At 43.2% G+C, this 15,110-nt stretch overlaps 2 protein-coding genes and 1 long non-coding RNA gene across 5 annotated transcripts; all 3 read left to right on the top strand.

Annotated features, from left to right (window-relative positions):
* LOC135630817 (uncharacterized) lies at positions 1 to 346 on the top strand. The gene is made up of 2 exons (XR_010494149.1): positions 1 to 36; positions 170 to 346. It is a non-coding gene; the product is annotated as an uncharacterized LOC135630817 (long non-coding RNA).
* Positions 347 to 4,409: 4,063 nt separating this feature from the next.
* Positions 4,410 to 5,270, top strand: LOC135631146 (agamous-like MADS-box protein AGL80). The gene has a single exon (XM_065138587.1). It carries the CDS (start codon positions 4,438 to 4,440, stop codon positions 5,134 to 5,136), a length of 699 nt encoding a protein of 232 aa, XP_064994659.1. The 5' UTR covers positions 4,410 to 4,437; the 3' UTR covers positions 5,137 to 5,270.
* A 6,217-nt stretch (positions 5,271 to 11,487) lies between these two features.
* Positions 11,488 to 14,149, top strand: LOC103974930 (transcription factor WRKY5). 3 transcript variants are annotated; one of them, XM_009389834.3, is made up of 6 exons: positions 11,488 to 11,798; positions 11,996 to 12,070; positions 12,239 to 12,397; positions 12,575 to 12,880; positions 12,965 to 13,078; positions 13,336 to 14,149. In XM_009389834.3, the coding sequence occupies exons 1-6, from the start codon at positions 11,622 to 11,624 to the stop codon at positions 13,942 to 13,944; spliced, it is 1,440 nt and encodes a 479-aa protein (XP_009388109.2). In that variant the 5' UTR covers positions 11,488 to 11,621; the 3' UTR covers positions 13,945 to 14,149. The 3 variants fall into 3 exon arrangements, with proteins under 3 accessions (XP_009388109.2, XP_009388114.2, XP_064994808.1); XM_009389839.3 differs by having other exon boundaries at positions 11,497 to 11,798; positions 12,245 to 12,397; XM_065138736.1 differs by having other exon boundaries at positions 11,497 to 11,798; positions 12,575 to 12,853.
* Positions 14,150 to 15,110: the final 961 nt, after the last annotated feature.

Genomic DNA, 15,110 nt, shown 5'->3' with positions numbered 1-15,110 from the left:
ACCAAGTAAAATTGTTCCTCGGAGCTCCTCTGTAAGGTACCAAACGCTTCTGGTCTTTCCCTTCCTTTACTTCTGACACATCCATTATGCTTTGTATCTTCGACTTCTTTGTTCCGAAGGAAAGAGTTGTTCAAAGTTCGTTTCTTGGATCTTCTGCTCTTGTCTGCAGGAAGTGGTGATACGATGGTGGCGCTGCTCTGTGATTGATTCGTTCGTCTGTACAAATGATTTCTTCTACTAGTTGTTGAGAGTTCTGTGAACTCTAGCTTTGTTTTCGACTGTTGTGTTGCTGTATTGGTTGATTTGTCGTCATCGTCAATAAATGAAGCACTAAGTTTCTTGCGTCTTTCCTCTTCTTTACTCTTGTGGGTGTTCTGATAACACGACACGTCCGGTGCAAGCCACATCCTATTCTCCAGCAATCATCTAAATCGCTAGCTGCAACGTTTCTTTCCGAGGACATCTACCTGCTCCACCGGCACGCCCAGCTTGGTTGTGAATGATTGCACCCGACACATGTTCATCCACGGATGGTCCAAAAAAAACAAGTAAACTTGCAGCACTCCGTACGAACCACCATCTCCCCTGTGCAATCACAGTGCTACGATTTGGTTAACTGTGCACTAATGGCTTGGATTTCCACGTTAATATAGATGCTAACATATTGCATTCATCCTATGGCGGATGGATGAAAGAAAAGGAAGGAAAAGAGCCCTCTGTTTTATCAGGAGCTTCGATGTAATGAGCTCTGACTCGTATGCGAATAGAGTGATGAAACGGAGATCTACAGAGACCATAACATATCCAAGCTGCTGCTCCCTCCTGTTCCGAAAGAAAACAGTAGCAGAGAGTAAGCTCTTTCTTCTATCGTGTGGCGTCACCAATGTGGAATTCTTAACAAGATCACGAAGATCTACATTATGACGATTGCTTATGACGGGGTTGTGTATGATAGTAGATAAGATTTTTTTAACTGGATAAGAAAATTCTCTTTTCTATCATGTATAAATAAATATTATGCTTAACTAATTCAAGTGAGCTTTTATAATTACATTTCACCTTAGTACCGGAGCCCTTGCGTTAAACAAGATTATTATTATTTTCTCTTCTTCGCTGTCCAGCGAGGAACAACATTGCGCTTTCAAGCCCGACGTCTAGGAGTGGACTGACGAGATCCTCCGCATCCATCTTCCACTGCCACAGGTCGTTCGTCACTGGCGTGTCCGTTGCCGCCTCTTCTCTTCCTCCCTCGACGCCCTTACCCAATCACTTCCTTGGACGGCCCCGCAACGGCGTCGGCAAAGCACGGTGACGGACTCCACCTCGACCGTTGCTGCTACTGGACTTTGGGAAGTAGGGCTTGTAAAGCTCCTCAAGCTTTTAAGGCCATTCCGCCCGAGGAACGCACGCTGGAAACCCACAAAGGAGCCACCTTTATCTCCCTCCGCTGCTGCCTCCTACAGCTCTTCCTCGAGTGGCACCATCAGCGCGGCCTTCGTCCCCGACGGCCAGTAGCTCCGCACTACCGCTTCTAGATCCCAGCCATCTCCAGCACACCTTATCAGTAACTACCATTACTTCTCTTCCTATCGTCGACACTCTATGATCCGGACGACGAGGCGTGCCTCTCCAACCGGCGCAGCTCCTTGACGGACCCGACCAGCAGTCTCCGAAACTGGACGGCCGCCACCTTCGCTGCCCCGTGCAACATCTTCACCTCCTACCTCGAGGGGGTTACCTGCAACAACGGCCGCGTCTACAAGCTCTCCTTGACGGGCCTCTCCCTCGGCGGCGCCCGAGGAGCGCGTCCTCTTGCTGTACCGGCATCAAGACCGTGGAAACTTGCATCGCTTACCAGAGAACTTTCGCTGCTGCCTCTGCTGCTCCAAAGGCAAGCACCACATCTCCTGTCGAGGGTCTTCTCCCCCTTCTCTTGCGTTCGTGCGCAAGGCGGCCCCTTCCCTTCAGCGCAGCATCCCTCTTTCTTCGTCTTTTCCCCGCGAACGACGCTCCCAAAGAAAGCGCAGGTGCTGCATCACCCTCCTTATCACGACAGAATCGCCCAGGAGACAACGATCTGCCACCTTCGGCGACGTTGATCAGATCAACGCTTTCCTTCTCGGCAAACGATGACTGTCTTCTCCCGCTGCCGCTCTGCGCCAGTGTCCGCTCACTGTAGCCCTGAAGGGTCCTATGTCAGCAATACAGGATATCATCTACTGCGTTCCCTCCGGCTGCGGTGCCTCTAGTGCTGCGCTCACCAACACTGCTCCCCCTTCTTCCTCGCCGACCGCCATCACCTGATCTGCAGCAAGCGGCTAACCTTCACCCCTCCTCACCAATGAAGAGCTTTTCGCCAAATAATCTCGGCTGCGATCTATTGCTGCTTCTCTTCCTTCGGCGACTGCGATCCTCTGGTCGCAGGCCGCTCTCTGCTCGTCCTCACCGCTCTACTGCTCTCCAGAGACAGGCATCCACGCCAAGCAAACCCGATTGTGACGGCGCTACAGGTGGCAGTCGAACCCCAATCACTCCAGGATAAAGAAGATACAACCAAAGGCTGAACACATCAGCCGTAATACATTATGACACAAAGTGCATTACCATAACAGGATAAAGAAGATACAAACAAAGGGTGGACATCAAAATAGTGCATTTCGGCAGATGCCATGATCAGCTTGGCCGACCAAGAAGAAGCTGCCATGGCTTGAGAATTGGATCCGGTGTCACAATTTATACCTCCAACCATCATAGCTCAAGTCAATTAAAAATTTAGGGTTGGAACATGATAGGATTTTACGGAAAGAATGGAAGGAAGAAAAGATGGGATTCAAGCAATTGTTTCATGTTCTGTAAAATAATTTTATGATATACGATCTTCCTAGGTAATACAATTTATGTAGTTTTAAGTTTCGTGGAATTTTGCGTATCAATCTTCGCACGAAGACGAACATCTCTTTAGGAATAGGGGATTTTATTTTTTATTCTTTCGCTGCGCATGTGATGTAGCCTCCAGATTTTTCGAATGATCTCCTTGTTAAACCCACAATAATTCTACTTATCTCGAGTTTGATCATCTCAAAAGGTTGATAATAATCCTTTGGAGACTCAGATATTTCTACTTACATGCAATAATTCTTTGGAGACTCAGACATTTCTAAAGCAATTGGTCGATCGATTCTTCCTCAAAGATCTAGGAACCTTGAGCTACTTTCTGTGAGTTGAAGCAATATTTACATATTTAGATCTTTTCCTATCATAACGAAAGTATATTCAAGATTTATTATCAAAGACAAACATGTATGATGCAAAATTAGTTACAACTCCCCTCTTTACTGGTGATCAAATTATATGATGGAAGGCCTGCTATCTATTATACTCAATACCGATAAGTACTCAACTCCTTACAGTACTTAGCTCTGACCCATTCAGACATCTCATTTGCAGTCAATAAATTATCATAATTTATGCATCGACCATCTATTATGCATTGGTCTGTGGTCAAACAAATTTTATGATATCTTAAAGGGACCCTTAATCATGATTTTTTTCTCCACAAACATGTCTCACTTCATCTCCATGCCTTTGTTGATGCTGATTGGGCATGGAACTTTGATGATAGAATATCCACGTCACGGTATATTATCTTCCTTGAAGTTAATCCAATCAATTGGAGTTCTAAAAATTAAAAGACAATCGCACAATCCACAACTGAAGCTAAATACCATGTCATTACAACCGTTGTAGTTGAATTCAATTGGGTCACAAATCTACTCAAGGAACTTAACGTTAACTCCACAATTATTCATATAATATATTATGACACTGTTGGAGCCACCTACTTATGCGTCAATCCAGTGTTCTACTTACGCATGAAACACATTGCCATCAACTTCCACTTCGTGCAAGATCAAGTTGTCAGACATCATCTATGCGTTTCTCATATACATACGATTGATTAATTAGCAGACTCACTCATAAAATCTCTCGTTTGTAAATTATTTTTATTGCATCGGTCAAGATCGACATCTTTGACAAAAACTCGATCTTACAACAGTAACAGTATGATAGTAGATAAAATTCAAATATTTTTTTTCTCATTATATTTTTTATTAGTAAATATCAAAATATAGAATAAATCAAAGACAATCCGATAGTAGCTTTTATAGGAAAGATAAATCGAATGGGGAAGAGATTATTTAATTTGGTTTACATTGAGAAATTGAGAAATCTGAAATTGGAATATGATGGGATTTGAAGGAAAGAATATATTATGGAAAAAAGAAGAGGCGGGATTCTAGCAATTGTTTCCTGTTCCTCTTTCCCTATTTCCATGTTATTTAATTGACAGAATCTTTATGATTCTGCTCTCTGATCCGACCTATTAAAGTCGGCTCTCGGTGCTATCTGACAGGATCTATTGGCAGAGGTGGAAACATGGCGAGGAAGAAGGTGAACCTGGCATGGATCGCCAATGACTCCACGCGGCGGGCCACCTTCAAGAAACGGAAGAAGGGGTTGATGAAGAAGGTGAGCGAGCTGGCGACGCTGTGCAACGTGAAGGCGTGCATGATCATCTACGGGCCGCAGGAGCAGCAGCCGGAGGCGTGGCCGTCGGCGCAGGAGGCGGCGCGGTTGCTGGAGCGGTTCAAGAGCATGCCGGAGATGGAGAAGTGCCGGAAGATGATGGACCAGGAAGGGTTCCTCCGGCAACGGGCCGCCAAGCTGCAGGAGCAGCTCCGGCGGCAGGGGCGCGACAACCGCGAGCTCGAGGTGAGCCTCCTGATGCACCAGGCGGTGGCGGGACGGAGCCTATACGACGTCAACATCGAGGACGCGACGAGCCTCGCGTGGATGGTGGACGCCAAGCTGAAGTCGGTGCAGGATCGGATCAACCAGCAGACGACGCAGCTGGCGCTGCGTTCCGCGGCGGAGTCGTCGGCGACCTCCCAGGTCACTGCGAAGGACCCGATCGAGATGGCCATGGATTCGCTTCAGCGGCAGAACTGGCTCCTCGATGCCATGCATCCCAGCGAGAACGTAATCTTTGGCGGCGGTGGCGGGGAAGAAATCATGCCAATTTCTTGCGTCGAACACAACAGCTCATGGCTGGATCTCTACTTCCCCTTCAATTGAAGACGACGGATTTCTATCACGTTGGTGCTTTTGGCTAACCTCTGTTAATAAGCAGAGATTGGGTTGGGTTACTCTCTTGATTTGTAGTTCTGCAGTGTCTTTTTCTTTACCTGTTATCAATGATTTCAATTAAGATCTCATCAGCGTTTCTTTCTGATTCCCCTTTTCCTCTTGATCTCAAGAATTCTGCAACATCTTCTCGAGGAAAACAGTTCACTGTCATTTTTGTTCGTGTAGCAGATCTAACCTTAAATTCTGAAAGAAACATATCATCTCATACACCATGAAACCTTTCTATAGTTAAACAGAGGTCTTTATCGTGATGCTGCATTGAGTACTGTTGGTATAGAACTGCAACTGACACACACACTCTCTCTCTCTCTCTCTCTCTCCTTTCTCGTGTTCTTCTCCAATACAAAGCGTGGATCACAAATCAAAAGGGAAGCGAAGTTGCATAGACCTTGGTATATAACATCAGGCATCACGAGCTTGGTATGTGTTCTATAGACCTTGATCTGTCATGCATCGACCACATCACTCGGACATACTCGTATGTGCAAGCCATCACTTCACCATGGAGCTCCAGTCCATGGTGGCGATCATATGCTGCTCCAAGAAGCCATGACTGCAGAAACAAAGATCTGACTCTGCTATTCCATTGCATGATTGCCATTAGTTAAAGATCAGCAAAGTCCTCCATGTGACATGCTTGTGTCACCTCCAAAGATTCCCGGCAAGGAGATGGAGGATGAATTAGCTGAAGACATAATTAGCACTACAAGTTGGCCAAAGTTCTTGGCACTGAAGGAAGGCTGGTCTCTGGTGGCACCTGGTTGCATGTGGTGATCTAAAACTCGACGAAGGTACAAGTTGCTTTACTCCTACGGCATTCAAGATTGGGATGTGATTCATTGATCGTAACTTGTACATGTACTTGTAATTCAGAATGGTAACTTTGAGGAACCAACCCATCCATGGATTGTTCATGAACTCCCATCATTAAGCTATAATATTAATTCAATAAATGAACTACCTGTATGGGATTTGCAGAAAACTGTCCAGGTTGACTATGGTAGGTATTAAGCTTGGCCAGGAAACAGATTGTTGCATGCAATCCCCTGTTTTGAACTGAAGCAGGACAAACCAATCTCGCTGCCTCAAGTTGACAGAAATGTCAGGGCTTCAACATGAAGATGGCATGCCACCACCAGTTTGCGACGCACATTGTGCCATCTGCTTTGAGGATAGGAAAGGACAGTGTCGTTTACATGTCCAAATATGCTCCTAATGTTAGTGCTCTCAAAGTGGCCCATGGATTATGGACTGGACAACTCACAGCAGCCTCGATAACTTTGTCTGATCCATAGGCTTGTTGGATATTGATCGCTCGGACAGGTGAGGTTGGAATAACGGTGTCTAATAAAGCTAAAAGTCAATAGGAATCAGTACAGTAGTGAGAGCTGAAGAGTGCAAGGTCGTGACCCAACATTAGATTCAGTCAGGTAGGTATTTGCTAACCCTAGGCCACTCTGGAAGAACAAGTGCAATGGCGTTGCTGGTGTTCTCCTGTTGGTGTCAAGTTATTGTTGGAGGGAAGGTGGTGCAGTATCTAGGAGAAGGACAACTCATCACCTGCATACAGATGAATAGAAGTCATCATCATTCCATGGAAGGTAGGGAAGGGTAGTGGGGCAAAGGGGAGAGGCGGATCATGAAGGACTGCAAGTCCCCTTCCAATTTTCACTTGTGCTTTACTTCCTTGCAAAGGCTAGTGACCTTTGACAGTCCTTGGCACACATGAGAAATGGCTTCTTCCATTGTTGGTCTCTCCTATGTTCATCTGCACATCCTTCTCCAACATGATTCCATTCAGCATACTTAATTGTGTTTGTCTTCTTGGAAAAATATGGACTGTGAATTCTGATGAAGCTACTGTGTAATCTTATAGGGAAAACTCACTAGCAGCTAAACGTTTCTGAAAGCTACAACATAGTCAATGAAAAATTCCTCACCAGGACAAAATTGCTGTTCTCTTTCTTTCCTAAAATTCTCCCGTCAGAGTTAAATATTATTATGATTGCATGTAATTCGTGGAATCAATTTGTTGGCAGATTAAGCATGATTTATGCACTTGACTGAGATTTGTTTCTTACTAGTAACAAAATCTAGCAAGTATTCTTCGTATATGATTCCTTTGAGGTGAGCCCCTTATATCACAAGCGTTATCTATATAACTAGTATTGATATCAAAGGTATATATGGTAAGAGTCAATCAAAGATTTTGTGTGAGAATCAAAAATAAAATATTTGATTTTCAATCATACATCATACAATTTTCTCGTATCCTGCCGACTTACTGAGTTCTAATTGACCTAAAATATTAATCATATAATTTATCCTAATTTATCTTAACATTGATTATCATATGTCCATAGGTTTTTGTCATATATGATCTTGACATTTGTGTCCTACCTTCACCTCGACGTCTTCTTGGAATACCTACCACATTTGTCAAGGCTCCTCTACCATTCAATGTATGAACAACTTGGGCATCTCCCTTTCTGAAGTAGCTTCCATGTGATGCTGGATCAATGGTGCCTTCGTCTTGGCTCTCCACATCTCAAAGATTGTTCTCTCTCACCCCTGATTTGGTGTTGCTCCAACACCCTAGTCTTATCCATAGTGTACTTTCATGAGACTACAGAAATAACACCCTAGTCTGATCGATAGTGGAGGATCGAGGAGGGTGCCACAGAAGTCTGTGACATGAAAGGAGGTGGTGTGTTGGTTTGCACTGGCCAGACTTCAACATGCTTTGACACTTCCAGCCAAGGCGGTGGTCGGTCCAAGTCCTCCTTAGCATGCTAACCAATGGAAAAGGAAAGGGAACCACCGAGTCCAATGAGGGTTGCGAAGTCTCGCCAGAGAGAGATGATCGAGGAGTAGTTTCTTTCCTGCTAACCCATGGAAAAGGAAAGGGAACCACCGAGTCCAAAGAGGGCTTCGAAGTCTCGTCAGAGAAAGAGGAGAGAGGTGTAGTTCCTTTCCGAGGTCACTCCCACTTCAAACACCAAAGAAACTTTGTGGGACCAGCAGAGTGCCACGTCTCCTTGTATTGTTCCTGTTTGTTTATTAGTGTTCTAGAAACCATATCCTACTGATCTGTACTCATGCATGAGTGCAATGAAGTAGTACGAAGGCAGAAGCAACTCCTCTTGTCACTGAACTGTGTGCTACAGTCTCTCTGTGCTCCTATGAATGATTAAGAGGCCTCAGTAGTCTATCCTAATTGTTTCACATCTACCACATATCCTACTAATGATTATTTCTCTTATGTGACATGGAATTCTCACCCTCTTTTATCATCTTTTTCTTCAGACCATCAATCATCAGTCATTTGTTCATCGAATGTTAGGAAATATTGTGAGATTTGGAAGGTGAACCTAACTTGGTAATTGACCATTGGAAGCTTATTTATATGTGATTCATATACTGATAAATTTCATTTTTAGTACTGATTGAGTCTCCAGATGACATTTGACCCATCAAATATATTATTTTCATTTATGCTACGATTTATTGTATATTTTAGCTAATTGTACTAGAAAGTTTAAATCCATGGATTTCTACTATGATTTTAAAGCTTCCACGCTTTTCACAAAGACAAAATAATAATAAAAATCATGGCCCAATCAACAGAAGTTGTGGTATCCCATCAAATAATATACATTAGGGAAAAGAAAATATTACTTGAGGAATATTATAACCACTCCTTACAAGTTGGTGATGGCACGATGCATGTAAGAGAAAGATAAGAACACAAGAAAGGTACTACTGACCAAAATTTCTCATAAGGATGATTATGTATTTGTGTATAATGTTATCCACAAGGTCAAGTATCTCCAAATATGCCTCCCACCTAATGATGCTACTCCATTTTTGGACACTATGTAATTTATCTCCACTTGCCCATCTAGTTGTCCTGCTTTGCTTGTCCATGCAAGTCATCAACAGATGAGGCCAGTGAATATAAATATAAATATTATATTATATTTATATTTATATTCACTGGCCTCATCTGTTGAGAGAGAGAGAGAGAGAGGTGGTCCAAATGACTCACAAGAAGTCAATGGCTAAGCCAAAGCCTCTCACTTTCATTGATAAGGTGACCTTTAGATTCTTTTGTTCTTTAGTGTCAGCTCCGGCATCGCTTTCATTTACTAGAACCTCTCTCTCGCGCTCTTCTTTTCGTCATCTTGTTTGCTTGTGTTTACTTTAGCCTTTCATGAGTCTCTTGTTCCTCTCTTTTTCTTCTTTTCTTTTGCTTGCGTTTCTATAGCCATTCACGAGTCTCTCTCTCTATCTCTCTCTTTCTCTCTTCTTCTGATCTTTTGATATGCTTGCTAACCTTTTAACCTGATTGCTTGACTCAACTGCGTTGCATGTGACACTCCAAGGGGACCATCGATCACACACCATAGTTTGGTCTTCTCTCCGTTGTTAGAAAAGCCACGAGTTCTTTTGCAATATGGTAGGTTGACGTCTTTATCTCCATATCCGTCGACCATAACATGTCTATTCTACATAGATCATGTAAAGGCCCTGTCAATAGCCTATTGGAAGGGGCGTCGAAGAATGAAGAAAAACTTTTGCTCACAAGCTTCCACGCCTCACTTCTGTCGACATGGATAGCTACTCATGTCTTATGCTATTTTTATTTAGTTCATATTCCTTGGAATGATCCAACGAGTGTCTACGATACTAATTGTATTGTAACAAGACAAAGTTTTGGCTCATACTAATTGATTCATGTCAACTTATTCAAACAACAAAGCTTATTGACTGCCACCGCATGGACGTTGTAGTCTCCTCCTATTTTCCCCAATCCATGAGCGAAGTTTCCACGTTTTGGTTCACCAGTAATGGCATCTGTAGCAATAAAAACATGCTGATTTGTAGAAGATAGAGCAGTGCAAGTCCATGCATGCATTAATGTCGCAACTTGTCTTCCAACAGGAACTGAGACTTCTTAATTTGGTGCGATCGGTATTATGAGAGTCGCAACACCTTCCCTTTCTCACACTCACATTTCTTCTTCTTCTTCTTCTTCTCTTTCCTGCCCACAGAATCCTTTTCTTCTCAATGCATGATATTTTATTTCAATCTTTAGGATATTCCACTGCATGTGTACACAGATGAAAAGACATGAAAAGTCTCCTGAAAACTATCATGGCCTTTTTCTTTTCATTAGCATAGTTAGCATAACTAGAGGATCCACTTGGACTCATGGCCACCTAAACATTAATTTGTTTGTCATATTGCTAGACCATGTAAAAGAGTAGCGGAGTCTGGTGAATAAGTAGCATATGAACAAGCTTTGCTTTACAATTATTTGATCCTCACATTTCCATGCGATGCAAAACCCATTTTATGATCAACTGCCAACTTGAAAGAACAAGTGCACCAAATTTCTTCCAGTCACAATCTAATTTTTTGGACCTTCCTCGAAGCTTACATAGATAGAGCAATAAAGCTGGCGTGTATTCTCCGGCTTCTTTGGATTCTCAGTCATACATAAAATGATAAAAACTTATATTTCAGCATCACCTAATGTTATCCAAAGACTTTTGACATAATTTATAGATGTTTTCACCTAATTATATCGTTCATTGTCGTGACAATTTCCATTCAGTTGTGATCTATCACTTCTTCCAGTGATAATTACTTGAAAATGATCGATGATTCAGAGGAATATTATTACGATTATCTCTTGAGACGTGAAAATAATATCACAAGTTACATAATACACAGACAGCTGAAAATAATATTTTTCAGATATACCTCAACGTCACAAAGACGTATTAATTCAGAATGATTTATTTCTCGTGGACATGAATTAATTTCCTTTCCTTAAATATCTGTAAACTGTGTGTCCACACGGCACCGATTTTAAAGCGTTGATTAAGAAAAGATGGGGCCCAACGACGTCAAGTCCAAAGGATGACGCGGCGTGGCCGCGGAGTCAAGTTACGCTATTACGTGGCGCGCCAAAGTCAAATCCGATGGGTCCCGGTTATGGTGACCAACGATGCCACACCGCGAGGGAGAGAGAGCCGTGCCGTCTACCTCGTTGACCGGGGCGCGACCTTCGCCACGTGGGAACCCGCCCCTCGCCGTCGCCCCGGTACCGTCGGATCCAACGGTCCGTCCACGGGAACCGGGAAACCGGAAACGTCTCCGCCTATTCCCGCGTCCTCTCCGCGCCTCTGTGGCCACCACCTGTCACGCTGACGCCAAAAGTGACGCCGTCTCTCTCTCTCTCTACAAATTGGACCGAGGGTCCCGAAACTGTCCGGGATGGGACGCGTACCATCTACTTCACATTCCCCCCTTCCTGTTGTCCTTCTGTTTCCTTTCCCGGCCCTCGAACAACCCACGCTTCTCTCCTTCCTGTATCGCTGACCTTCATCTTCTTCGTCCTTCCGATGGACAGGCCACAAGACATGGCGCTTTTGCGCCTCCGGAACCCGATCAAGGAGGTCGACTTCTTCTCCCAGAACGGTCGGCAAGATGTCACTGAAGCTGGAGCCGGCGTTGCGTCACCTAAGGGCCATCAGGAAGAGGAGGAAAACGCGCTGGCTCGTGGAGGCGCCTCTGTCAACGTAAGCTAACAGAGTGTTGGATCGAGGTCATGGAGTTCTTAGGGATCCTCCTCTTCCATTATTTGCACTCGTTTAGCTTCTAGAAATAGATAGAGATTATAAGATCCGAGTACAAATTAACTGCATGGTTAATTATATGAGGGTTATTATCCAAAGTCTAGAATTGATGATGAGGGCTTCTCTTTGCTGCTGTCCAGACTGGATTGTACCTTCTAACAGTGAATTCTCAGGCCAGCCAAGTCGTCGTCGATGAGGAGAAATCAAAACACAAGGTGAGTTGTTAGCTTTTCTTAGACCGATATGGGTTTCCTGTTTTGTGCACCGTAGGAGGTCAACTCTTAATTTGACTTTCCCGGATCTATAAGATATATAGGATCTTTGTTTCGTGTTAGAGGAATTTGATTCTTTGAATCTGCATGGACTTATTCTTAACACCACAGTCGCAGTTTTCTGCGCTTCGGATCGAGCTAAACCGAGTCAGGGATGAGAACCGGAGATTAAGAAGCATGCTGGATCAGCTCACAGAAAGTTACACTGCCCTACACAGTCAGCTTCTTCCAGCGGTGCAACAGAAAGAACACGAGATCTACCGATGGCAGGTTTTTCTCTTTTCATCCTCTATTTGGGAACCCTATTCCTATCGTTTACCATGTTGTCTTGTCTGAATCTTGTCCACCAAAATCCTAAAAGAATCCATATCATAAAGAACCAAGAGAATCCATCTCTGCAAATTCATCTTTGTCCGTCACTTGAGGTGTTTGATTCCTTCTCAAAAGGATGGCAAGACCGGTGTGGCAAGACAAGGAGAACCATCAGCACACCAAATCATGGAACATGGACCGGCTCGCATGCGGATGATCCACGGAAACTCCGAGGACGGCGACGGAGAACACTCCTCTTCGCTCAACATAATCTCCAGTGATCGAGGCATCATTCCATCCGCAGAAACACAGCACTCTCAGGTTGATGGCTCCTCAGAGAACCCCAATCTAACGCAAGAAACAAGCAGTACTGCTACACCATCTGACCTCTCAAACCGGAGAGCAAGAGTCTCGGTGCGTGCTCGATCGGATGCACCAATGGTAACACAAACACAGAACGATCGATCTCAGTAGCACTGTTGAACTGTGGTTTTGTAGAACTTAAGAGATTGTTGTGGTTTCTAGATCAGTGACGGCTGTCAGTGGAGGAAGTATGGTCAGAAGATGGCTAAGGGCAATCCCTGTCCTCGGGCCTACTATCGCTGTACCATGGCTACCGGATGCCCAGTTAGGAAGCAGGTAGGGCAAGCAATTCTGAGTTCATGATCGCATCTAGAGAATGGTCATGGCTACTTACGAGCTTATCGTTTTTCTTATTGCACTTTGATGGTTCTACCTAAGAGTGACATAAGAAGAAAAGAAGAAGAAGAAGAACGAATCATGTGATTGATCAAATGCCTCTGCAGAATAGCTTGTCGATCAATGCCCATTTCATGCTTTTAGTCAACATGTAAAGCCATTAATTCTACTGATGGTTGTCTGCATGAATGCAATAGGTGCAGAGATATGCCGAGGACAAGACGGTACTTATAACCACCTATGAAGGCAAGCACAACCATCCTCTTCCTCCCGCCGCAAAAGCCATGGCGAACACCACGTCGGCGGCCGCGGCCATGCTACTCTCCGGCTCCACCACCAGCAAGGACTCGCTCGTCGCCTCCGCCAACGGCTTTCTGCACCCTCACATACTCTATGATTCCACCATGGCTACTCTCTCCGCCTCCACCTCGTTTCCCACCATCACCCTCGACCTGACGAAGTCCGCGAACCCGATCCAGCAGCTGCTGCAGCGGGCCCACCCTACGGTGTCCCCGCTCCAGATGCCTTTCCCCATATATGGCCTCCCGCAGAAGCTACCGAGCATGGTCGGGCCGCAGACGTTGCAGCACGGACCGCGGCAGCAAGCGGTGGTCGAGAGTGTTACTGCCGCGATCACCACCGATCCAAACTTCACCGCGGCCTTGACCGCCGCCATCACGTCCATTATGGGAGCTCCGACAAGTTCAACCGGAGCCGGCGGTAGCAATGTGCCCTCTGCCGGGGCTCACATGGTGCCTGGATCTCCTCAGCTCCCCAAGCCCTGCACCACCTTCTCTCTTAATTAGAAGGGCATGCAGGTTCTTCAAGTGTCATCAACTCAAGTCGCTTGGATAGGCTAAGCTTTCTTGGTGTTTCATTCGACATAGTCACAGCATACTTTGATGCAGGAAACAGACATAAATAGCAGGAACAGATACATATACTATTTTGTGCATAGATATTATAGCAGTGGAATAATGCAAGAGGAAATGAAATATCATTTTTGATAAAGAGTTCTGAAACACATTATATAATTCTTCTTCATGCAATGAATTTGAGTGCTTAAGAAAATATTATGTTCTTAAGCTCATAATGGCTTTCTCATACTCCTCACAGATATCACAGCTATAAAATGATACAATATTGTCATTGACATAATATTAATTTCGAGATATATAAAAAACATATTACATCACAAATTTTCTCATTTAGTTTGAAATTTGGGCAGGATATAAATCATTTATTTGTTCTATTTCAATTTCTTAATAGATGAATAGCTTGGTTTATTGATGAAAATAATATTTTAAATATCAAACAATAATTTAATGAGAATTTTTGAGTGATAAATAATGAACTATAAGTAAACAGGATCAGTTTGTTTAAGGAGGCTACCTGATCTAAAATATTATACATTCAGATGTTAAGATCTAAAATATCCATAATATTAATCCGAACATTTGACTTCTAATGATTACCTGAAAAATGATATATTCTGTATATTTTTGAATCATTTAAAAAATATTATATTTTAAATATTTTATAAATATTTAAAAGATAAAACTTTGAATATTTTGGAGAGACTCAAAATATGACCACTTCTGAGTTATTCTAATTAACTCAGAAAATAATGTCTTCTAAGATACTCTAAATCTACATAACCCTAAAAAATAAATTATATAAACAAATATAAAAAATATTTCTAATATCATCCTCTTCTATATTTAGATCATTCTATTTTATTATTTATTATTTATCATTTTATATCATCTTTGGTGATTAGGAGGAAGAGGAGAGGAGAAAAAGAAGAAGAAGGAGAAAAAAAAAAGGTAATAGCAAAGGAGTGAAAATAATTTTATTGGTATTAGATTATAAAATAAAAAAATATATGTCTATATTTATGAAGTGATAACTTACAAATATTTAAAATTCAGATTATAAATAACAAAAATCAGGCAACGCATCTTTTAATGTG

The sequence above is a fragment of the Musa acuminata genome, chromosome BXJ3-2 (genome assembly GCF_036884655.1).
Source record: "Musa acuminata AAA Group cultivar baxijiao chromosome BXJ3-2, Cavendish_Baxijiao_AAA, whole genome shotgun sequence".
Lineage (NCBI taxonomy): Eukaryota > Viridiplantae > Streptophyta > Magnoliopsida > Zingiberales > Musaceae > Musa > Musa acuminata.
This window is presented reverse-complemented; position numbering and strand designations above follow the sequence as displayed.

What these genes read in the sequence shown, in the direction of transcription:
- LOC135631146 (XM_065138587.1), top strand. Translation starts at nt 4,438, where the DNA reads ATGGCGAGGAAGAAGGTGAACCTGGCATGGATCGCCAATGACTCCACG.
- LOC103974930 (XM_009389834.3), top strand. Translation starts at nt 11,622, where the DNA reads ATGGACAGGCCACAAGACATGGCGCTTTTGCGCCTCCGGAACCCGATC. An exon ending in GTGGAGGCGCCTCTGTCAAC is followed by an intron (nt 11,799 to 11,995) that starts GTAAGCTAACAG and finishes GCTGCTGTCCAG; the next exon opens with ACTGGATTGTACCTTCTAAC. An exon ending in ACGAGATCTACCGATGGCAG is followed by an intron (nt 12,398 to 12,574) that starts GTTTTTCTCTTT and finishes CCTTCTCAAAAG; the next exon opens with GATGGCAAGACCGGTGTGGC.